A 24,370-nucleotide genomic window follows, 5' to 3' on the forward strand; every position below is an offset into this window, starting at 1 on the left:
TCTTACTAGAGTCACCTGGATGAACCGGATTTTAACATTGCGCATGCCCACACCAACCTCAATGCTGCCTTTCAGGAATGTGGTTTTAACCGCAACGATGAAACGTAAAACGCAGCGAAACGGATAAAAGTGTACTCTTTGTATTGATTTAAAAATATCTATATATTTATCTTTTCAGCGGGGACAGTTTGCAATACGCCTAATGTGTTTTTTTCCCCCCTAAACCGGAGCAACATCCGTGTACCGTTTGCAAGGTAAAGTAAAACGTTACGCGGGGTCCTTGAACGCAGCACACGGTAACGCCTGGAAACTCATTCATCGTGGGCTTTTCAAGCTAGCCGTTGTCTTTACGCGCTCACCTTGTTCGTGTAATAACTACATAAATGCGTCGTAACGTCAGTCGTACACCTGCGGCGGTCTATAAGTAGTGTGCAACCCTTAAAAAAAAAGAAAAAAAAAAAGGGAATATTTCTGACTTTGAACGACGCTTTCCTGCCTGCCGGACGGGACCGGCAACGTGTCGTGTTATGGGAGAGACACGGAGGTCAGACGAGCGGTCGGCTGTCAACAACAATGTCCGAGTAAAACCAGCGTCATGCCGCTCTGACAGCTGTCCGTCCACCCCGCGGCCCTGGTGAGGATGAGAAGTGTCTTGCACCACGAAGCAGGACGCTTACTTTTGGTTATTTACACAGCGAGGTAGGTGGCTTTTTGCGGCGTGATTGTGGGAAAAACATGGCCGATCAGGTAAAAAAAAAAACAACAACAACACACCAGCGCTGAGGAGATTTGTCACCGCAATGCAGTTAAGTGGCTTTCCGTGCTAGCCTAGCTTTGCTGACATAATCTAGCTCACTGATGGTCGCCGTCGTGTTTGCTTGCAGTTCAAAGAGGCATTTAAAAAAAAAAAAAAAAAAAAAACTTCACACCGAGTCGATAAGCTATTTAGAGTTAAGCTAGTTTAGCTGAGGGGGAGGTAGCTTATTTTCCGGTGAGCTTGTTGAGAGAGTTAAGGGGCTCTTTACGCTGTCACCAACATATGACCTCCTCCTCCTCCTCCTCCTCAGCAGGCGTTGATTACGGTACTCGTCAGCCGGAAAGCCACTTTAGCTTCAATGTTGTCGTTCGTATTTGTTCACAGATCGACTTGAGACTGAATCATGCCTGGGAAACTGAAGGCCAAAATTGTGGCGGGGCGCCACTTGCCTGTGATGGACAGAGCCAGTGACCTGACTGATGCCTTTGTAGAGGTAAGCGAATTGAGCCTCCGCTTAGGAAGACATTCACACCTGTAACAACATATATGTTGGAAGAAGAAGAAAAAATGATTCAGAGGCTGGGTTCAAAACCAAACATGTCGGACATTTATCCTCGCAAGAAGGAGCAAAATACATGTACACTCAAAAGAGAGGTGTCCAGCATTGCTCAACGTCACTCCTCCGTAGGGCAGCTTTTATACTGTGTGACTAAACAGTTGACAGTCACGCCCCCCCCCCCCATCCCCTTTGTATCTGCTTTGTATGGTAATACTGAGTTGGTTGCAGGTCACAGGATAAGGACACAGGGGACTTGTCAATTAGATGCGGAAAGTAAAACAAAAGGAACTTTCCAGGAGTCACTTGATGAGAAACTTTCCAGGAGTCACTTGCAAATAAGATGACCACATAGAAACTTTCCGGGAGTCACTTGCAAAATAAGAGTAAAACAAAAGAAACCTTTCGGAGCCACTTGATGAGAAACTTTCCGGGAGTCACTTGCAAATAAGATGACCACATAGAAACTTTCCGGGAGTCACATGCAGACAGGAAGAAACAATTTTTTTTTTCTTTCCATCAATATAATATCAATATGTGCATTATAATTAGAGCTTCAACTATTAATCGACTAGTTGATCTCCGTAAAAACAATCCCCAACTTTTTGGATAATTGATTAATTGGTTCAAGTCATTTTTTTTTTAATGTTTGTTTTTTTTTATGAAATGTTAAAATTCTCTGATTCCAGCTGAATGTCAATATTTTAAGGTTTCTTTAATCCTCAATGAAAATAAACTGTATATCTTTTGGTTGTGGACTGTTGGTCGTGACAAAACAACACATTTTAGGCTGCACGTTGGGAAATACTGATAGACCATCATTCATATATATATATATATATATATTTTTTTTTTTTTTTCCACATTTAAAGAAAAACAGCTAATGGATTAATGGTGAAAAATAATCAACTGATTAACTGATAATCAAAAATAAAAGTTAGTTGCAGCCCTACATGATATGTTTTTAAAGGTAAATTTCGCATTTGAAATATATATTTTACCTTTTATTTTACAGGTGAAGTTTGGAAACACAACCTTCAAAACAGATGTTTGTCCCAAATCCCTCAATCCACAGTGGAACTCAGAGTGGTTCAAGTTTGAGGTAAAATGCCTGTGAGCTCTTCTTAAACATGACAGGCAGTGGTGGTATTATTGAATGCATTACAGTGTTTCTAACCACACCTTATGCAAGTGTTTTATCTCTGCTCCCTTTTCTCTTCTGTCCCTCTTATTCTCTTGCTGCACAGGTTGATGATGAAGACTTGCAGGACGAGCCACTGCAGATCACAGTATTGGACCACGACACTTACAGTGCTAACGATGCCATAGGGAAAGTTTACATTGACATTGACCCGCTGCTGTGCACTGAGGCTGCTTCTGTCATCTCTGGCTGGTTTCCCATATATGATACCATCCACGGTACAAAAATCATAATCTCACTACGATAATCACAACTTTTACATATACGTTTCTTATTGCATTTTCTTTCCATTATTTGTCATTAGGTATCCGCGGGGAGATCAATATCCTTGTCAAAGTGGAACTCTTCAACGACCTGAACCGCTTCAGACAGTCGTCGTGCGGGGTCAAGTTTTTCTGCAGTATGTCTGGCTTGACTTTTGGGTCACAATACTTCATAATTAATTCATTATCACAATTAAGCGCGGCAGTTTCTCGCTAAGAAATGCGTAAAAGGTCTTTGATTTGGTGACATTGTAATTGTAGTGTTTTAGGGATTAAATTTATGTTCTTATGATGAGCGCACCAAAGGAAAATGTGTGACTTCCATGATCAGCAAAATTAAAAGCTGTGTCTAATTTTGTACGTCAGCCACATCCATTCCACGGTGCTACCGAGCAGCGATGGTGCATGGCTTTGTGGAGGAACTCGTGGTGAATGAAGATCCAGAGTACCAGTGGATCGACCGTATTAGAACTCCCCGGGCCTCCAACGAGGCTCGTCAGAGGCTCATCTCTCTCATGTCGGGTAAGAAAATTCACAGTAATTGTCAGAGGAAGACGAATTTGGTTCTCCCTCTCTCTTGTTAACACCTCTGCGTGTTACCCCCTATTCAGGAGAGCTGCAGAGGAAAATAGGGCTAAAGGTACTGGAGATGGGTGGGAATGCAGTGGTGGGCTACTTGCAGTGTTTCGACCTGGAGGGAGAGTCGGGCCTGGTGGTCCGGGCCATCGGCACCGCCTGCACACTGGACAAACTCAGCTCGGGAAGTGCCCCCAACACCAACACACACATGCACCCAAACACAGCCCCCGCTTCCAATGCCTGCAATTCCCCCTCGAAGGATGGAAAGGAGTGAGTATGAACCAGCAACACAAGCATGGACAATACCTCTTTTTATGCGCAAGTTTCACTGCAAACCGACTTTGTGAGAATGGCGAAAGATGATTGGTGTGTGCATGAGAGGGGGAGAGTGTGTAGACGAAATGTGCTGTATATTGGTTTGTGTAGAGTCTAGCACTTCCCCCTTGTGTGTGTGTGTCTCAGTATTTATGATTCCCCTTTGTCGTTTGCGTGTCTGTTTTGTCACGTGTAATGCATCACGAAACTAACAGCACACGACATAACCTGAGACACACACATGTACAGGACACACACACAGCCATCCTCAACCCCCCTCCTCCTCTGTCTGCTCTCTTAGACCGCTCTTGCATGGCTTTCCGCTCTGCCTCTGCATGTTCTAGCGCTGCGTCTTGTAGTGGATATCTAGCACACGTGTTCTGCTCAGTATCTAACAGCGCGTTTCCTCACTTTGTTCTGCTGTCCCCACCCTAAGTGGTTGTTGTTTTTTTTATCCAGTTAATGTAAGCATAACTACAGTTGAGTGCATGTTTGCCTTTGATTTTCATTTATACTTCATATTTGAGTGTATGTGTATAGATTGTGTGTACCAGGGATGTAAACACATGTTGGTAATGAATTTAATGAAATGTGCAAATATAGGTATAAAGGTATAGGTATAAAAGGAAATCCCAGTACAATAATACAATTTATTTGGCCCATTATTTATTTTGTTATTTTAACTTGTTTACAATTCCATTATTCACACACAATAAATATGTTGTTACTATTAAGGCTACTCTTGCTTAACTACTACATTTGATTATTTAACTGTTTTGTCAGTTTTGCCATTATTATTTTTATTTTTCAAATTTGTGGATTCATTGATTTGTTTATGTTTGTGCTTTTGGCCTTATTTTAGTATTGTTATTTGTTTCAATTGTTTTTGTCTGTAGCCATTTACACTGCAGTCTTTGCCAGATCTCTTTTTTTGACCTCAACAGACTTACTTGGCTTGATAAAGGGTAAATTACAAGGAGAAAAAAAAAGGAAGAAAAGGGCTGAATAATAACTAGAAAATGGCGACACACACCAATCACACATTCCCAGAGATGAAAACAAAGTCTTCAATTCAGATCACTTGTCAAAAAGCCAAAGATCAGACATTTTAAAATAGTGTAAAACAAGAGGCTTTGTTTATATAAATAATCAATCAAAATGATTGCTGTTTGAATTTCTGTCCCTGGTTATTGCTTCGATTGTAATTGGGACTTTTCACAGGAGTCTATTTTTCTAATTTCTTTCCAGGCTACCCTGTCTGAATACTCAGAGTACCTATAAGCCTGTTGGGCCTTTGCCACCTTTTCTGTTGTGTTTGCATCCCTGCTCTGCACATCTGAGACTGAGATCTAAAGCTGAGAGCTATGCATGGGTTTCCTGTTGCTTTCACATGACTTATAAATAGAATAACAAGGCAAAAAGTGGGAGTAAAAATAAGCCCTCTTTTTGCTGTTCTTTTCCTTTTTGTCTCCTTTTTCACTACTGCAATGTTGTGTTGGTTTTTGTGTGCGTCTCTCTCTTCCTCTCTGCCTACATTCGGACCGGGACGTTTCTCACTGCTTGTGTCCAAATCGGTTCTGCGTCCTCCTCTCTTCTGTCTGTGTGCTGATTGGCCCAGGTCTCCCCTTGCCCATGGATGCCGCTCCACCCACAACAGCCCAGTGCATTCGGCCTGCAGCTCCCAGAGACTGTCCCAGAACTTCTCTGTCTCTGTTCCCACACTCATCTTCACTGGTACGCAGAGGCAGGGAAGGAAAATAGGTGCAGGAGAAAGATGGGCAATACAAAGAGATGATGGTGATGTTTTTATGGAAGGAGGGTAGTCTGGATAGTTTGATAGACATGTAGTAGCAGTAAAGCTGTTGTGTAGACAGAGGCATCAAGACAAAAAAAACAGAAGGCAGACCGTCATGTTGCTTAAGCTTTAAATCCGTCCACTTATCTTTTTCCGCTTATTACGGGTCGGGCCGTCAGGTTCCCAACTGCAGTCACCTAAGCTTCGCTTCACTCTACTGGGGACACATGCTTCAAATCGTCATCCGCTGTTGTATCCTACCTTTTTGTGTTTTGCCGTGTTGCTGTCTTTAGTTTAATTTGTGTGTGTGTGTGTGTGTGTGTGTGTGTGGGCGCTTTCCTTTGTGTTTAATTTTTGCTTTTCACGCTTGCTTTTTCGTTCTCCAGCCATCCGTAGCACCTCAAACACACCTCACCCACAGCAAACAAATCACACATTGAAAAATCACCTTCCCATTGATAACATTGACCCTCTCTCACATGTACACACACACACACACACACAAGTGCCCAGAGGGTGAGGTGGTGACTGACATGTCTGTGTGTGTGTGTGTGTGTGTGTGTCATGTTCTCCTGGCAGCCCGGTATTTGGTGAGGATCTGCCCTCGTCATCCGGCCCGCCCACCCCTTTCAGAGCCCTCCCCACTTCCTCCTCCTCTCCTCCCCCCTTCTCTCCCTCCAAGCCATGCAGCCGCCAGTCCTCATCATCAGACACAGACCTCAGTTTGACGCCCAAGACGGGTAAGAATACTTGGCCCCGCCCCCCCATTCTCATCCCTCCCTTCTCCTGCACTTCATTGTGGTGCTACTGTGGTGGTTTTTCAACTTTTTTGTTTATTCATTTCTGTATTTTAAATTTTTTTTCATATTTGAGTTTAACATTATTTTATTGTAAATGGTATTCTAAATATATTTTTGGGCCTTGCCCCGTCCTCCACCTGTCCTCAGTGGCCTGATGTGTCTTCTTGTTTCACACTATTGAAAGAAAAAAAAAAACACAATTTGGCTAAAAACATTTTCTTCACCCTGTGAGGACACACCAGATCTCTGGATTTGTTTTGTGCCCCTGAAGTTGTTGTCATAGAAGCACTGTGTCTCAAGCGGGTTGTTGTTGATCTAAGGTCACATCTTCATCAGCAGCCGTTATGGTTAATCATTGAGGAAGCGGTAAGTTTGGTCAAACTCTGCCCAGAGGTTCAGCATTTTATCACAGTCCAGCAATAAATGCCACATAACCTGAAGAACTTTTCTACCCCGACACTCATGACTGGACCAGCAGTCCCCCCAACCCACACCCTCCTCCTCTGTTTCCGTCTCTTTTCTGTTTCGTGTTTCCTCTACTCTTCTGATCTTGCCTCTCCTAGTCTCCCATTCTGCTCCTTCTCCATCTCATTACTTCTATATCCTTCATTTCATTTCTAACTTATAGTTTCATTTATGTTAACATTCTTTCTGCTTCTTTTCCTTTAGAGTTGGAGTGATTCACATTTTACTCTCCTCACTACCAACACGTTAGCCTACAGTATCCGATGATGTTGAGTACCAACTTATTAGAATACCTCATTAAAAGAATGCATTGGAATCACTTTTATGTAAAGTAATTGGAGGCCGTGGATTCTGTGACACTAAAAACGGAGTTGTCTGTCTGCAGTTAATAAATTGGTACAATTAACAGAAAACAAAAGAAGTTGATAAAACTGTATTTCGTAGTTGATACATAACCTGCTTATTAAGGTCGGTATTGGCAACTCCAACCCTGGCCAGTGTCCCTTCTTCACATACTTCATTTCTCTATGAGAGAGGATCAGAAAGTTCAGAGACTGCTCCTGTTGGGCGCAAACAGAGCAGGAGGAAGCTAAAGCCCCGGCGAGTGAGTACTCCCAAGTTTCTTTGTCTTGGACATGGCTGTTCTGCCCCTGTTGAAATGAGGACGTCACGCTCAACACCTTGACCAGCTCAGTGCTTAATTGCATTAGATCTTCTGAAGCATTTCAACGGTCTCTGTTGCCTACGTACTTATGAGTTTGCCATAAAATTTGATGTGTGTTCTCTCCTCAATTCTTTGAAGACATTGCAAATGTACACGTTCCACTGCTCCCAAAAACGTGTGTAACTCAGGTGTTGATTTTGATCAACACCTAAGGTGACGGTGACGTAACTTGGAATACTTACTCTCAAAGCTTATAGTTTGTGCGCAACACTGACAGAGAGACGGAGCAGTCTCTGAACCTCTTGATTGCCCCTTGTATGCTTGTGTCCACTTTTTCTTCATCCCACTCTTCTCTTCTGCCTCGGGTTGTTCTGCCCACTATCTCATTGCGCTCTGCCTGTCCATTGTCAATATGTCTGTTTTTCTCTGTGCACCCTCCATCTGTTTCTCTGCTGGATAGAGGCGCCCCAGTCAGTGAGACGCAGGCCCGGGATCTTCCTCTGCCCCAGCTCCCCCACCCTCTTCACCGACACTCTGTCTCTTCCTGGTTGTGGCCCAGTGGGCTGTGTTCACAACTCTGCTCCCAGAGCAAGCACCCCGCCCCCTCCCTCCTCCGTCCACTCAGACACTACCTTGCTGAGAAAGAGTGTGTCCTTCACTGAGGACCTGCTGCTGGCAGCCTCCGGTATAGTAGGACTGCTGTGTGTCATCAAGCATCTTGTATATTGGGTCAACAGCAGAAATGCTCACACCCAGATCGTCTTGACCACTGTTTTAACTCAGCATGTGTTGTATAACTGCCCTGAGCTCACTGTGAGACAACACTACTCACCGAGTCCTGCTCTGGATTTTTTTTCACCCCGGCAAGTGGTTTGATGTGTTTGCCAGTGCTCCTACAAAAAGAACTAGAGTAAGCTAGTCGAAGGATGAGGACAGAGCAGATTTAATTTATTTACTCTTAAGGTGTTGTGTGCAGGTCTGGCGGTTGCTTTCACTTGATTTGTCACAATAACATTAATGCTGCAGTGTAATAATCAACAGTCTATTGACGTGTATCTGAAAAGTGACAAAACTGAAGCCACACTCTTCTCCTATGATCAGGAATGGGCAGCGGGGGCAGCACCGGGAAGGAGGCGGGGCCCCTGAAGACCCTGCTTAGACAGCAGACGCAGACTGCTCTGGAGCAGAGGGTACGGTGACACTCAACGCTCACACTTGCTCATACATGTATTTACTGGCTCACCCTGTGTGCAGACATTTGAGACTGGAAATCGCAGCAAGCTAAAGCATGGCATCTTTTGTGCTTAGTGCTTTAGTGCTTTAACATGCAATTTGTGTTGCATATCAGCCTCAGATGTCCGCACCCGGGGCCGCACGCTGCTCTTCATACAGCTGCATTCTTTGTGAAACATTTCTAATTTACACTGGTGAGGTGTCATTGTTTAACGGGGCTGGGTCTGTTTAAGACCAAGTAATATTCCCTCTCTTTGTCCTCTCGACCGCTTGTGCTACTCAGGGAGCGTCTTCTTCTGGGTTATTGTTAAACGCCAGGGTATGTCCCATCAGTGTGACTCTCTCACTCTCCACCTTTCCCGTAACACCCTGAACAAGCTGATGGCCACCACGCAGTCTGAGTCAACTCCTAACCCGACCCTCCTCAAGTGTTTGTAGATCTCAGAGAGGTAGTTGCCGGGTTGAGCAACATGGCAGCTGGTCCTTGTTAGACCCTGTTTGTGTGCTTGCTCAGCATCCTGCGCACCTTAAAAGATTTACAGTCATGTTAGCTTGGAGGGCCGGAGGCTCGGAGTTGTGCTCCCTTCATGTCTGAAGGGATGTGTGTGACTGTGTGTGTGTCTCTGGATTCCTCCCTCCTCTTTGACTTCTTTCCCCGAGTCTGATTTTGATTTCCTGTGTCAACAACGGGAATGAGCACACTCACCTCATCACCTCATTCTTGCCTCCTGGCTCCGAGTGGGAGGAGCTGTCTGAAATTAGTTGCCATCTTCCTTTTGCTTTTGTTTTTTGAGTAATGGACAAGAAAGAAAATCGTGGTAGTCTCGCCTGATTTCTGCCCACTAAAGCCATCCATCACGTACCAGTCCTGCATGGTTGGAAATCACAGCATCCCCATAGGTTTTTCTGTAAAGGTGGTCATCACTTCAGCTTAGAACAAATTTCAGAGATGCCAAAATGCCATCCCAAGTATTTCCAGCTTCTCTTGTCAGTGAATGCATGGATTTGCGTCATATTATTTGACTGGAGACAGAGGAACAGCTGGATAGAGAGGCGCATGTAAAACATGGTACTGATCCTCAGCCACTAACTACGTTGTTTGTGTGTGTGTGTGTGTGTGTCTTTCACTGTCAACTCCAAACCTAATTAATGCATGTTTGTAGATTTGAAAGGATTGAATTGATCACTAAATTATTGATGAAGAAATCAAGGCCTCGTTTACAAAATACTTCCTCAATCACTTCCAGATCTATTTGAAATGCTCTTGAGTTTTGTGTCTATGAGTTTCAACTTGAATGGAGCATTTGGGAAATCCGTGAGGGGAAATCCTGCATGAGGGAATTCATCACACTCGACCCTTGTTGCATGTTGACACTTATCCAAACACTGTTGTCACTGCATTCTACAAATAACAGCTAGTACATAGTATTTGGGACTTTTTCTTGCAATATGCCTAGGGTGACAACAAAATTGTGAGTTTGATGTCTGGTCCTGACTATTTTTTGAATATCTTTAGTTTTGTGATTAAAGCTACTGTTAAAAATTTAGATTTAGATGTTTGTGCATATAATTATTTTTATAGTGTTTCTGTTGAAAGCCCTTAAAAACAATGTTTCAAGAATATGAATTTCATTTTAATGATTGTATTACAACACAAAGGTCTTAAATGTCGGTGTTATATCCTTTAACAAAATATATAAAAGTAATATTTGTACCTACCTAGCCAAAACAGAACATGGAAGATTTGAAGAGGTACAAAAGGAAACATTTGAACTCAGACACTAACATTATAGACCTTTTAATTATGAAAAATACCATCAAATTTGGAGCCATAGAACTATTAAAGCAATAAAATAATGTCTGTGTCCCTATATATGATAAGTAATACTGAAAAAGGCCAGAGTGTTTTTTCCCCCTATATAAGTGATGCAGCTGTTTTTTATCTGCAGGAGTTCCCCTTCTTCACCTTGACGTCTTTCCCACCTGGTTTTCTGGTTCATGTTGGTGGAGTGGTCAGCGCTCGCTCCGTCAAATTACTGGACCGCATACACAACCCTGGTGAGTTTAGCACGCACAAACACGTGAGGTCCAAATGTAGCTCGTCCATTGTCCCGTGAAATGATATAAGTGAGCTCCTCCATTGACCCACAGTGTCACGTGAGTGTCTGGTCTTGCTGCAACTGGCCGTTAGTCAATGCTGCCCATTATCCTCTTGTGTTGCAGTTTTCCTGTGCATGGTCAGAGTTCCAATCTAATTGGTTGTTCAGAATAAATTGATATTGAAAGACTTGAGTTGTGTTGAAGTCCTGAAGCAGGTGAAAGCTGTTCCTGGTCACACTGATAGGCTGCAGCTGTAATGCTTGCAGGACACACATGGAAATAAACATTAGGATAGGCCATCATCACCTGCGTAAAACAGTTCTATGGATAGGGGCAACTTTCACCTCGTGGTTTGACTGACTGGGTTTGTGTATTTGTCTGTACTGGTCGTGTGTGTGTGTGTGTGTGTGTGTGTGTGTGTGTGTGAGAGAGAACTCTGGTCACTGTATTGTTGTGTGTTGTGGTGCTGCCCCCTGGGGGTGAAGTGTAGTACAGTGGTGCATGGCTCCAGTCTGTTGCCTGCTACTTCTGTTGTGTGGTTGTTAGCTGCACGGCTCAATATGGTGAGCTACTGTGGTGTCATATATACAGTATGCTCTGCCACCTTGAGCTTTTAGATATATCTGTGTTGAACACTGATGTGTTCTTTTGTTTTATTTATATATATATATATATATATACACATACCTCCTAATGAGATTTATGTTGATGAGAGTCACACGTTACCTCTCCAGGCGACCACCTGCCTGTTCACAGTGTTGGACTAGCTGAGTATGTAGCTCAGTCTAATGGTCCGTGACCTCTCTGAATCAAGTATGTCAGAGTATTTAGGGGAATGGGAGTGCTGATGAATGTTGGCTGGGTTAGGATTAGCAGGGCTCTTTTCTGAAGTGGACAGGGGAACCAAAACAGACTAGCCAAAACAATCTTTAAAAGGATAAAGGAATGCAGTAATTTAGTTTATTCTTATCTAAAAGAGTGCAAATGAAATCATTTTCCCTGATCCAAACCACAGGTTTCACTTTGAAACCAATCTGGAAAGAGCCCTGCTCACTGTTGCTATGCCGTTCAACCACAGAGCAACATCAAAGGTACCCTGTGGAGTTTTTGACCACAAGTAGCACCAGGAACAATGTTTCTACTGGTGCGCCACTGCTTTGTTGGCATTGTTTACACACATGCAGGTGATGTAACATAGACTTTATTAATGCTATTCCGCTGATCTACAGTGAGTGGCGGTATCAAGCACTGATTTAAATTGGTAAAACATCAGATTTTATGTTTAAAGATGAACGTTTGTTAAACCCCTGAAGATGCAACACGTTACATTCCTTTGCATAGTGCATCTTAATATAAACATGTTTGCTTACAAGAAAACTTCACAGGGCACCCAAAGTTGCGAGCGTATACTATAGTTAGTGCTACTGCATGCTCCTCTTTGTATTATATAGCTTCTCTTCTCCTTAAATCTTTTTAAACAATTTTAGCCTGAAAGCTTTTACTCATCTCTGTTCTCCTGTTTTCCTCATCAATCTTCTTCTTCTTTGAGATTGTTTTAGTAGGCCTGAATTTAGTTTGTCTTTGCATAGTGACTGTGAAGTGCTGTCTGTCTTTGCATAGTGACTGTGGAGTGCTGCTGTTGTGCTGTGCTTGTTTGTTAGACTGTCTCTTCTTTTCTTTTTCTCTCTTTTCTGTACTAACGGTGTGTTCTGGCCCAGCCTTGGGTAACACGCGCTCATACAAACTGCTAGACTGGAATAATGTCACTGCAGGTATTTCCCCCCTTTTACTGCTCTCACCCACGGGAGTGATGGCAGCTCAGTGAAGTTAAGCTTGTGTCCTCTTACCCAGCACTGAAATTGAACCACTTTAGAGCAGCTAGCCTAAATATCAACAAATAAATTAAAGCGAGTAGCGTAGCGCTGAAAACTGATGAATTCAGTGAGCTGCCACCCTCCTTTCTCTAATCTGTGTGTGAGTGTCTGCTGAGCTGAGTTAAGCATGCCCTGTGTCCCCCACCCCACCACATCCAGCCTGGCCTGGCTACCCCCCACACCCAGCTCATCCCGCTGCACAGAAGAGCTGCAGCTCTTCCCTAACGTTGTCCCAACGCTGTTTCTAATGCTTCCTGAATCGGCATTGTGTCAAACCTGTCTAGACCAGAGGAGGTTTAGGAGGTTTATACTCTGTGACAAAGAGCCACTGACCGGGCATGTGCCTCCCTAACCCACCGGGCCGTATTCATACTGCGAGAGAGAGAGCGAGAAGGAGTGATGGATGGATGGATGCATGGAAGGTAGAGTTGATTGGGTGGGTGCCAGTTGAGGAAAAATTAAAACCGGATCTGGGTTGTATGATGGGGATGGAGGGGGAGGAGGTGAGCTGTAAGGAAGTAAAATTCTCACAATTCTCGAACTTAAAAACTCGACTAGATTTGATGGACTCTGGTGAATGAATATGGCCCTTCTCTGCCCATGAGCGCGCACATGGTCATGAGCGTGCACGTTGGTGAGCCTGTGCCTGTATGACATGCTGCTTCTGGTTTAAAGGAACCCACCTGATGCCTGACCATCAGTCATCATTATTCTTCTCTTCAGTTTCATTGCTCTTTCTTTTCCCCTCATTCACTCCTCTCCCCTGTCTCACACACCAGTTGAGTTTCTCTCTCTTTCTGGGGCTCCGTCAGCATGTTGTCCTCCCAGGGAGTCATGGGGTGCGGCTCAATACTCTAATGTAGCTTTCTTCGTGTCCTCTTTGTTCAGCAATCTACAATTACCAGATTAGTGAGCTATAAACTCTCAGCTTTCACGATTAGGCTCTTCTGAACAATGCCAATAACACAGAGGTGTTTAGAGCAAAGCCTCATAAGACTATTGAAACACACCCATGGTTTAGCCCAAAGTATGATGAAGGCTCAATCCCTTTGAATAGGGAATCATTTTTACGCCTCGGGCACAGTATCATCTGCTATACCAGCTTACAAGATTTTCTTTCTGAACCACCACAGCCAAAATACTTAACGGGTAGTGGCTGTGTTTCTGTCCTGTATCCTTTCTGTTAGTGCAGCTGACTGAAAGGAGACTATAAGATGAGAGACAGTCAGGTTTTAGATAATTAGTCCCTCCAGGAAATCATGATCTTGGGATCGCAATAATTAATACCAATTCAACCAATCTCTGCAATATTTGTGGCAGCTTGCACTTTCACAAAATCCCCGTAATTCTTCCCCCTTCAGTGTTACATGGCTTTTATACAGCCTCGCAGCTGTTTATTACACACAATATGAGGTGAATTTATATTATTTAAAAAGCATGTAAAGCATGTATTTTTACAGAAGACGTAGCATTTGAGATTTATATAGCAGCCAGAGACTGACTGTTTTGTTAAACTACATCACTTTTATGCCTAAGAACATTTTTTTTTTAACTATTAGCCCACAAAAAATAAAGACAAATCTGCAAAATCCTGGAGGGACTGGAAAATATGGTCTTAAGGAATGCTAGTAAAAACACACAACTAATATAACCACTGACTTTGCCTTCATCATCATCCTCAACTTCTCAACTGCCATTCTCAGTGTCACTTTGTTTTACAAAATGATGGTTGGTTTTGGCTTGCTTTGATAAACCATTTAACCCATACGTCACAAGAAAATACAAACTGTACTGTTGGCTGTGTGTGTCTTTTCTGGTCAATTAAAGCAATCAGATTAGAAATCGACTTTGTCTCATTTCCTGTTCGTGTGGTTGAATTTGTGAGGGCAATCTTTTTTTCTTTATGTTTAGTGTTTACTCATTAATATCTAGACTTAAATGTTCAGTGAGGTTTTTCTACATAATACAGTGAATTCAGAAATGTTTTGTGAAAGCTGTTTTACTCACAGTTTGTTTTGTTTTGCAGATGAGCCAGAGACTCGCGATGCCTGGTGGGAGGAGATTCGCCAGGAGATCAAATCTCATGCCAAAGCTCTTGGTTGCCATGCTGTTGTAGGGTACAGTGAGCGCACAAGCATCTGGTATGTAGCACATATACATACATAAATGGAAAAAATACTGCCCTTTTGTCCTCTTGTCTATCTTTGGTATGAAACAGGTTGCTAGTTGTCTTAAACAAACACATTTTCTTGTCCTGTTCTCATTCCCTTCTATTGTTTCTCTTCTGATTTCGCCACCTCTCTTCAACACAGTGAGGAGGTGTGTATTCTGTCCGCATCAGGCACAGCAGCAATCCTGAACCCTCGGTACATGCGTGAGGGATGCCTAGACATCGGAAGCACCGACCACAGGTTGTTTTTGTGTGTCACTTTGTATGTGTTTGAGTCGAAGACTGGGCAATCTCAGTGTAAATTCTTGTACTGTGTGGGTACAGTTTGTTATAGTACAGCTTGGACTGAGTTATGGACACCGATAACATGTGGTCCGTGTTGTTTGGCAGGTTCGAAGAGCCGTCTCCCCCGAGCTGTGGCTTCTGTCACATCCCGTATGATGAGCTCAACATGCCATTTCCTGCCCAGCTCACCTATTGTTACCACTGCAGGCGGCAGAAGGTCTCTAATACCGTACATTTCTTGTTTACCTAAATCAAAGTGCCCTACATGTTAGAGACATGTTTGTTTTTCTAGTATATAAATGAAGCTCGGTGGAAAAAGAAACTGAATTATTTTTAACATTTTATTTTCAAGGTTCCTGATGTGCTATTCACAACAATTGACTTGCCACCAGAAGCAGCTGTCACGGGGAAGGGCTGCCTCATCCAGGCCAGGTAAAACGCCTCACAAACCCACACATTTTGAAAGCCTCCCTTTTAGAATTATTTCTTAACACTGAGAGGAAACACACCAAATTAGCTCAAAAGCTCAGTATGTTCCATCTTGTATACTCAGTCCCTTGTGGCAATTGATGACTTTAATCACGAATATTTCAAGTAACTGTATCACAATTCATACAGTGTAATTATACCAGCAAGATTTAATGCAGTGAACTGTATGTAAATCTAAAAAGACACGAGTGCACCCATGTTTTCTGTTAACATTCCCCAGCAGCAGCATGTAGCCTGAACAACATGCCTCCTCAAGATGGACCCTTATTTGAAAGACATTGATCACAATGAGTTATTCAGTTATTCAATAGTAGCAGTATAGAGCTGTTTTTCTGTGAGTGGGTCCCTGTTTTGTTTTGTGCGTATGACCACAAGACAAACATAGATTCAGGCATGCGGGTGGTGCAATGCACAGTCCTACCAATGATCTACAGGTGGCAGTAATATGCCAACAAAGACAAGGAAGAAGAAGACGACAAGCTAATAAACATGGACGCACAATGCTGGATTTAAAATTCTACTAAAAGTACTAAGAAATTGCCAATTTTGTATGAGGAGGGAAATAAACAAAGCATTTCGGGGAGTAACACTGAATGTAGACATAACTTTTGTTCACAAAGAATCTCCACAGGACACCATTGATGCCAATACTCCCTTTCTTCCAGATTGTGTCGTCTGAAAAAGAAAGCCCAGGGAGAAGTGAATGCGACGGCCATCTCCAACCTGCTGCCTTTCATGGAATATGAGCTTCACACTCAGCTGATGAATAAGATGAAGCTGCGGAGCATGAATGCACTGTTTGGCCTACACATACAGATCAGTGTTGGGGAGAACATGCTCCTGGGTCTAGCTGTAGGTTAACATTTTAAGCTAACAACTTAGTAAACCATGCATCTGTTTGATGTAACTCAATACATTAAGTGTGTGTGTGTGTGTGTGTGTGTGTGTGTGTGTGTGTGTGTGTCCAGTCTGCTACAGGAGTGTACCTGACAGCTCTCCCTGCACCAGGGGGTATCCAGATCGCAGGAAAGACTCCTGGCGACCTGAGCAACGAGCATCACATCTTGACCATCCAGAAAAGGATCAATGACACCATAACCAAGAACAAAGAGCTCTATCAAATAAACCCTCCGGTGAGATTGTTTGTACAATTAATCTATGGGAGGTGAGCTTTGTGATTAAGTTTGCAAACTCGACCCCGGTAGGCCAGTTTTCATTGAAATGGGGGTTTCTTAGCACAGCGGTAGCCGTTTAGGAAATTGTGACTCCTGTTAGCCCCCAGACCACGACAGAGTCAACGTGAAACCCTTCAACACAAAAGTAAATCCTGTAAATAGAAGGCCTCGGTAATTTGTTTCCACCAAAACCTAAAAACAGTTTTTCAGGTTTTCCAGGGGGCAAATCAAGAATATTCTCTAGCATGTATGCGTACTGTACATGACTCCAACAATCCGGGGAAGACTTCCTGATAGACTTCCTCAACAGAAAGGCGAGGTTGCAGTTAAAAACAAAAATACAAAACGAAACCACAAATTTGAGCAATAAAGTTGTGTTGACTAATGAAACGAAAGTCAACCTCTGTCTATACGTATAGAGGAAAGTGACGAAAAAAGGAAAAGGTCATAATCCAAAGCATACCACCTAATCTGTAAAACACGGCGATGCATGTTTGGACATGGACCTATGGCTGCCAATGCAAACAGCACACTTCATGTCTATCTGTCCAATTGCCCGTAAGAGTTGAATGGACCATATCATTGATGTAATCCTTCTCAAATTAAATCTGAGACTTGCCACTTTAATGCGGTATCCATTCATTTATTTTAAACTGTATGTGCTGAAGCACGGAGCCTGAAGACCAGGAAATGTTTAACTGTCCAAATACCTACACTCTGGACTGTATAATCTGTTCTCTGTCAGTTGTGATAAACTTACCCCTCTTGTCTCTCTCTGATCATTAAAGAAATTATTTGCCCTGGACCCTGAGGTGTTCTGCGGCATAAACATGGTACTGAGCATGCCAACTTTTAGCTGTGAGACACAGCAAAGCATGACACATATTTCACTCTATTAATTGCAATACTGCATCACCTTTACTGTAACTGTATAACAGCTCATAACTGGGGACTTTTGGGAGCAGGACGATGAGTAACCAATACCAGAGTCGCCTCTGGGGGCAACTCACGGTAGACTCATTTTAACTGTATTAATGTATTTGAATTATGACCATCTATAATGCCCAATCACACTCACAAGGGTATTTTCATGGTGTGTGTGCGTGCGTGTGCGTGCGTGCGTGCGAGATTGTGTGTGTGTGGGGAGGGAGGTGTGTTTGCACCACTCTTTACATCTCCAGATTCACACTCAAATTAACACCAGCCCTGTGTGTTTATCAGTAAAGCTGACTGGGTGAGTGTGAGCATGTGGAGTGTCACTAACATAGTCATTCTACTAGCTGTGCGGCCTGGACAGATGTCTGATGCAGATGTGGGCTGCTGTGGTGGTCTGGTGTTCACCTTGACGTACCGTCCGCTCAGATGTTGTGTCTCTTTGCCGGCAGGAGCTGACGGAGGAAGGGGGCGGCTCTCCGATCCCCGAGCCGAGGCAACGATCCAGACTTTTTCGCTCCCACTCAGAAAGCTCAGACGAACTGTCAGAACTGGATCTGTCCCATGGCAAAAAGGACGCCTTCGTCCTGGAGGTGTGTATCTACGCAAATCGACGCACCTACAAGCAAATATCTCTACAGAAAATAGTAACTGCTTGCAATCTTTCCCATAGATTGATGACACCGATGCTGTGGAGGACATCCACTCCCTCCTCACCGACGCATCTCCTCCCGCAGGTATGTGCTTTACACCGAGTCCGCAGCAGTTACAACACATCGTTATGCACTTCACATGCTCAGCAAGTTATCTCCTGATTATTTCTGCTTCTGCTTTTATGTCTTCAGGTTTCTACAGCTGCAACACTGAGATCATGCCTGGGATTTATAACTGGACTGCTGGAATACAGGTGCAACTACAATTCCCAACATATTTATAGCACCCCTTTATGTTTTTTTGGTAACTTAATGCTTTGTCATTCATTACCTGTGTCACAGATGTTTACATCGGTGAGGGTCTTCAGGTTGAACAATGTCAATCTTACTAACCAAGGCTTAAACAAGATCTTCACTGACCTATGTGAAAATCTGCTCAAGGTAAGAAACCTTTATTAATCTGTTAGAGGTGCCATGTTTATCAATTGAACTGGGCATGTGACGCACCGCTCCTCCCTTTGGAATAGTGCCTGCTGTGTTTGTGTTTGGACTGAGGCGTTACAAGTCTCCTCTAATTCATCATGTTTTGTTTCAGAGTTTTTACTTCAAGCTGCGCTCCATGATCCCCTGCTGCATCTGTCATCTCAACTTCACCGTAGCCGTGCCAGAAGAAGAACTCATACAGGTGCGACGTTTCAGACCATCTCTGATACTGATAGTACAATTTATTTACTTTTTTTTTTTTTCTCATATGCACCACTATTCCTCTCTCTCTGTCTCCCTGCTAGGTCGCAGTGACAGCCGTTGCCATGACGTTTGACCAAGACCAGACTCAGGAGAAGCCACCGGAGAAGCCCATCACCAAAGGTCTGTCTGGACAGAGAATTTTATTTATTTCTATAAATACAATTTTTGCCCAAATTGTCACCGAAAGTCATGAGTATCTTTATGCGCGTGCATGCAGTTCACCATAGCTCAGCTTAGTTTCTGGGTGGCTATGGGATAAAAAAAAAAAAATTGCCGCTCCGCTTCGATGAAGGCTCCCTGTTTTAATACACAGTACTCATTAGTCAAGCATTAACAGATTTTTTTGAAAGGAAGATTTTCCCATATATAAGAGAAATACTAGTAACTGCATTATAGCTTGAAACTGGATCTGTATCTCTAGAAAATGTTTCAGCGTTATCTCTGTGGAGCTGCTACTTGACTCCAGAGTCATGCAGTATCTGATCTAAGATGGGCTAATATCAATATTGTGCAAGCAATGACACTGTATGCAGAGCCATTTAAAAAGGCTTTTCGAAGTTAGTTTCAGTAGCAGTGAAGTAGGAAAACACAGTTTGGCCCATGTTGCTATAAACAGGGTAACCCATTTCGTGATCATCCCTTTTGTTGTGTTTTTTGGTTTGAAATCTAGGCAATGAGACTGAAGAGCAGCTGCAGTTTCCCCTGGAGTTGTGCGCAGACTCGTCCTCTGCCAACACGCAGCCGTCCTCCAAAATCTCAGGTATCATTTATTCACTTCTTTAAGTTCCTCCCTGACCTCCTCCTCTGCACTGCTTCACTAACAGGCATTGCCCGTCTCCTCCACTAACACCTCAGGCACAGTGTCTTTATTCACCCCAGCTGCAAAACTCTGCCAAAATCAGCTGGTTATGGTTCGTTCACCAGGTAAATAAATAGCAATATGCTGTAGCCCAGTGTGTTTGGTCTTGCAGTGGACTTAGATGACATGTGTGACTTTGGCTAGATGAGACATCGTGCTCATGAAGCAGCATGACTTACCCTTCACTCACATTAAATGAACACAAGATCACAGCACAGACTATAGATGGAGACTTTGGATGTACAGAACATTTAGACTTGGGATGATGGTTAAATGCTGGCTTAGCCTCGAGCAAGGGATTGATGCCGAGTTCTCCTGGTTTTCTCCCAAGTACAGAGGTAAATTATGATGTTTGTGTGTGTGTGTGTGTGTGTGTGTGTGTGTATGCGTGTATGCGTGACAGGTGTCCCAGAGAGTACCAACGTCTCATCCAGAGGTAAGCCCCCCATCTCGTCCACGATCCCTCCCCGACACACCTCCCCGCTACCAAAACTACTACACTGCCCTGTTTTGAGTTTTCATCCTTTTGTCTCGGACAGAGATATCCTGCACCGCTCCAAACCTCATCCAGTTTTGTTCTTTTCTGTTCTTCTTCTGTTTGTTTGTTTTTTGTCTTGTTTTGTTATGTTGTTTTTTTTTGTTTTGTTTGTTTTCTTTTCTTGTTGTTGTTGCAATTGTGTATGTTCGGGTGTGGGCTGTGTGCGCGCGCGTTTGTGTGTGTTTTGTGTGTTCTCTCCAGCTGCCTCGGTTGATTACGGTTCCTTTGCAGACAGATGCAGTACCTGGCTAGAGCTGCTTAGGCTGAAAGCTCACACCATAAGACGAGGATCAGTTAAGACAAGTAGGAGGACACAGTCTCTAGCACACTCTGGTGATCATACCCACAAATACAGAACACGGTTTCACAAGCAATCACACATACGCACGTGGCTCACATACGCTCACACACCCCTCCATGCATGCCGCTGGGGGGCGGAGCATTGCAAATCAAGCACCGGCTTTTTAGCTAGAGTGTGAAAGTTGACGCCCCGCCCCTCAGAGGGATCCGCAATCGGCAGCTTGGCTTTAAAAAAAAAGAAGCCTGTAGCCACGTAAACTGTGATGACAAATAAGGGGGAATTTTAAATTCAGTGTGTAGCATTTTTCCTCTTGCCGCTTGCTCACATCCGTATGGGTTGCAGCAATTTGTTGACAACTTCAGGAGTAATTGCTTTAATTTTTCTCTGCATTTGCATCAGTGAATCGACTGAAGCTGAGAAAACGTGACATGATTTTAAGGATATACTGTGTGAATGCTGAAACATTTCCTGTCTGTTCTTGAATACCATGTGCTAATATGGTGGAGGGGGGGGGGGCAATGCTTTTCTGCAAAAATGAGTACGATTTTCAGTCCTGTACACAGTAAGTGTAACGCGTGGCTCTGGTTCCTGCTTTAATGGATGTAAGCCACATCAGGTAAATTTGCAGTAAGATAATGGAGCATCTTTCACACTCTGGCTTGTGCACTCGTGCCCAATTCAGCTTATAGCTGTCTCTGTCCGTCTCCATGTCTTCAGCCTCTTTTGCCAGTGTCAACAGATAGAGATCTTCTCTCATGTACTTTGCTGTAAACACTGTATTGACACGTGTAAACGTCATCAGCTGTGCCCAGGTCTGTCTGTCTGCAGACATCGTGTAACTGTCTATGTTTGCCTTGAATGCATGGCATGCATGGCAGCGCGACGCTTTCCAAGTGATTGTTTTGTCACTGCACTTAACACACCACTGGATGTTGATTCACATGTATATATAACACACACGCACACATACACAGCTGACTTATGGACATATTAAATACCAAAGTTACTCTTGCTGTGCGTACGCTGACAGAATTGCATTTTTGCACGCACATTCCACATTGACATCTCTTTCTGCTTCAAACTTCATATCTGCTTTTAATTTTTTTCACTATTTTTTGAGTGCTTTCTGCTATCTCCATTCCTTTTTTTTTTTTTTGTCTTTTTTTTTTGTCTCTTTTTTTTTTTTTTTCCTTCCTCCCTCCCTCTCCTCTTGTTTTCTTTTCACGCCTCCCCTCTTGCGCCTCTGCCTGCTCTCTCTGAACCTGCAGTCTCATCATTGGAGCGCAGCAGTCCGCTGCCCGAGGGACGTTCCCGCTCTTTGCGCTCCAGTCGCTCGTTTGGGGGAAGCTCGGTGACCGTGGTGAAGATGACGCCGCTCTCCTTCCTACCTGGGACACGCATCATTAAATACCTTGGGATCATCAACATGTTTTTTATCAGAGAGACAACATCATTGCGGGAGGTATGATCATCCTGAGTGCAGAAAAGATGCTGTGTATTTTTGGCCCCGGGATCATGTTCGAAACATGTGCGTGTCCTCTGCAGGAGGGCGGTGTCAGTGGCTTCCTCCATACCTTCATAGCGGAGGTGTTTGCCATGGTTCGAGCCCATGTAGCAGCCCTGGGTGGCAATGCAGTTGTGTCCTACAGCATGAAAGAGTGCGTGTTAATGGAAAATCCAAACAAGAACCAGGTACCTGCACGTTATTGAGTCACAAGTATTTAAGTTCATACGAAGAGTTTCTGACTTAACAGTTATTAGTGTCCTTGTGGTTTAATCTTGTGTGTATTTTTTTTTTTTTCTCCTCTAGGCTCAATGTCTCATTAATGTGAGTGGTGATGCAGTTATCTGCGTCAGGGAAACAGACCAGGAACCCACGGCCTCAACTACAAGTATCGGACAGACCTGTAGTAGCGCAACTGACGGAGCTACATGACAGTGAAACACAATCTGAGTGAAGCCACTCTCTTTGAGTCTAGCCGTCCAAATCTTGAGTGATTTATGTTCGCCTTAAAACTCTGTAAAAGATCCAAAGGTTTGGACACGGGTAATAAAGAGCAGTTACTCATGCACTCTGAAACATTCAGTCTGTATTAAAATAGGAGTGATTAAAAACCAGCCAAAGGACCCCTGTGTATCTCACTTTTCCCTCAGTGTTTCAGCCGTCCTTAATGGGGTCACCCACAGCTAGAGTATATTCGCCATCCCTTTGTGTGTGGACGTGAGTGAATTTTTGAGGCAGCTATGACTAATTTGTCCATCCACAGATCAGAGACGTCATTGCAGTTCCATGCCAAAAGGGACACATTTGTATACAATCGAACGATTTGAATGCAGTCAAATTCATGCTCAGTGCTCGACTGTTTCGGCCAACTTGCAAATTTAATGTCCATCTGATTAAATCTGAGTGACCAGATTGTGTCATGGCAAGTATTTGAATTTCAACAGGCTGGTGCTCGTCCTCAAAATAGAAAATTCAGCAAGGAATGGATATTTTTGAAGCCAGATTTCAAACAATCGACGCAAGTCTGTGATCCATTTTTAACAGTTATGATGTCTCTTTTATGTTCATATTGATTTTGTTTGAGTGATATTAATTACACAGTATTGCTCACAGAGTAACCTACCAGAAAGTCAAAAAAATTGTTCAGCAAGTGTCAAATAATATGATTCTTGTTTTTATTTCTGGTAGTGACTCAAGTTACATGCATCTATGAAAAACAGACCAAGATTACTAATATGCACATATTTTTGTAGCTTCCGAATTTTACGTTTAGAGCATCTAATACCATGTGTTCCAATGACTATTGTATAAATTACAATTACTGGATTTTATTGCTGTATCTTTGGATGGGTAAAATAAAGTGACATAATAGGTTTACTTTTTATTCACTTTCATGTGGAGTGAATGGGCAAATGGTGATGGGTATAATATCAAATGGATATAAATGAAACCGATAAGTCATCTAAAGCGACTCTTTGAGGTCCAACATCATTGTTATTTCATAGGATAAATTCTCTGAGATCAATTTTACTTAATCTAACTTTGAGCTGTGTGTAGCGAAGCAACTGCAGCTTCACTTTCAGCTCAAGGGTCACTTCCTCTTCTTGATACATCTTGCCTTCTGTGACAGATTTCACATACCTTTGCCAAGCTTCATCGCTGTTGCTGTGGCACTCGTGCTCGTGTTCAAAGTCTTTCTGCTGATCTGTCCACATTCATGTCCAGCACTGGCAAAAGCATCTTCTAGTGTCGGTGCCACCTGAAAAATAACTGTAAATGTTCCCTAAAATTGAGATTTTAAGTATTTTTGTAAAACAAAATTTATGAGTCCTTCTGCTCACTTCGCTCATGCAATGAATTCATGTCAGAGAATTAGTGGTACTACAATCTTTTTGTGTGATCAGCAGCTTGTGATCAGTTTCCTATATTTATGTTTAAAACTTGAATGTACATATTTGGATGCTTTGGCTTTTTGACTAGCAGCATGCAGACCCACTTTTTATTGCCATGAATCTGTATGCTTGCCTGGTAAGTCTTGCACAATAAACTCGAGTCAAATGGAGATGCATCTGGTTCTCATCCTTAATAAAATCTGACAACACAATCTTTTCTTG

At 43.1% G+C, this 24,370-nt stretch overlaps 1 protein-coding gene across 14 annotated transcripts; it reads left to right on the forward strand.

The window, feature by feature from the left end:
* Window positions 1-94: 94 nt before the first annotated feature.
* Window positions 95-24,318, forward strand: c2cd5 (C2 calcium dependent domain containing 5). 14 transcript variants are annotated; one of them, XM_069163561.1, is made up of 32 exons: window positions 95-699; window positions 1,142-1,250; window positions 2,329-2,415; window positions 2,561-2,732; window positions 2,819-2,914; window positions 3,144-3,299; window positions 3,389-3,626; window positions 6,046-6,206; window positions 7,856-8,080; window positions 8,497-8,585; window positions 8,912-8,947; window positions 10,578-10,686; window positions 12,447-12,500; window positions 14,629-14,743; window positions 14,915-15,013; window positions 15,163-15,274; window positions 15,410-15,489; window positions 16,212-16,398; window positions 16,515-16,679; window positions 17,510-17,554; window positions 18,107-18,247; window positions 18,328-18,391; window positions 18,500-18,561; window positions 18,650-18,748; window positions 18,903-18,992; window positions 19,096-19,174; window positions 19,725-19,814; window positions 20,317-20,349; window positions 20,653-20,754; window positions 22,021-22,214; window positions 22,298-22,444; window positions 22,563-24,318. In XM_069163561.1, the coding sequence occupies exons 2-32, from the start codon at window positions 1,161-1,163 to the stop codon at window positions 22,686-22,688; spliced, it is 3,543 nt and encodes a 1,180-aa protein (XP_069019662.1). In that variant the 5' UTR covers window positions 95-699; window positions 1,142-1,160; the 3' UTR covers window positions 22,689-24,318. The 14 variants fall into 14 exon arrangements, with proteins under 14 accessions (XP_069019662.1, XP_069019664.1, XP_069019665.1 ...); XM_069163563.1 differs by having other exon boundaries at window positions 20,683-20,754; XM_069163564.1 differs by lacking the exon at window positions 20,653-20,754 and having other exon boundaries at window positions 96-699.
* The last annotated feature ends 52 nt before the right edge of the window (window positions 24,319-24,370 follow it).

This window comes from Embiotoca jacksoni, unplaced genomic scaffold (assembly GCF_022577435.1).
Source record: "Embiotoca jacksoni isolate LCO1_2020_lvr unplaced genomic scaffold, fEmbJac1.0.p SCAF_3, whole genome shotgun sequence".
NCBI classification, from domain to species: domain Eukaryota; kingdom Metazoa; phylum Chordata; class Actinopteri; family Embiotocidae; genus Embiotoca; species Embiotoca jacksoni.

Excerpts from the sequence above, each read along its gene's own strand:
- c2cd5 (XM_069163561.1), top strand. The coding sequence starts at position 1,161 with ATGCCTGGGAAACTGAAGGCCAAAATTGTGGCGGGGCGCCACTTGCCT. Across the intron at positions 18,562-18,649 it reads ACTGGACTGCTGGAATACAG|ATGTTTACATCGGTGAGGGT; the intron begins GTGCAACTACAA and ends CCTGTGTCACAG. Across the intron at positions 19,815-20,316 it reads GCCGTCCTCCAAAATCTCAG|GTGTCCCAGAGAGTACCAAC; the intron begins GTATCATTTATT and ends TATGCGTGACAG.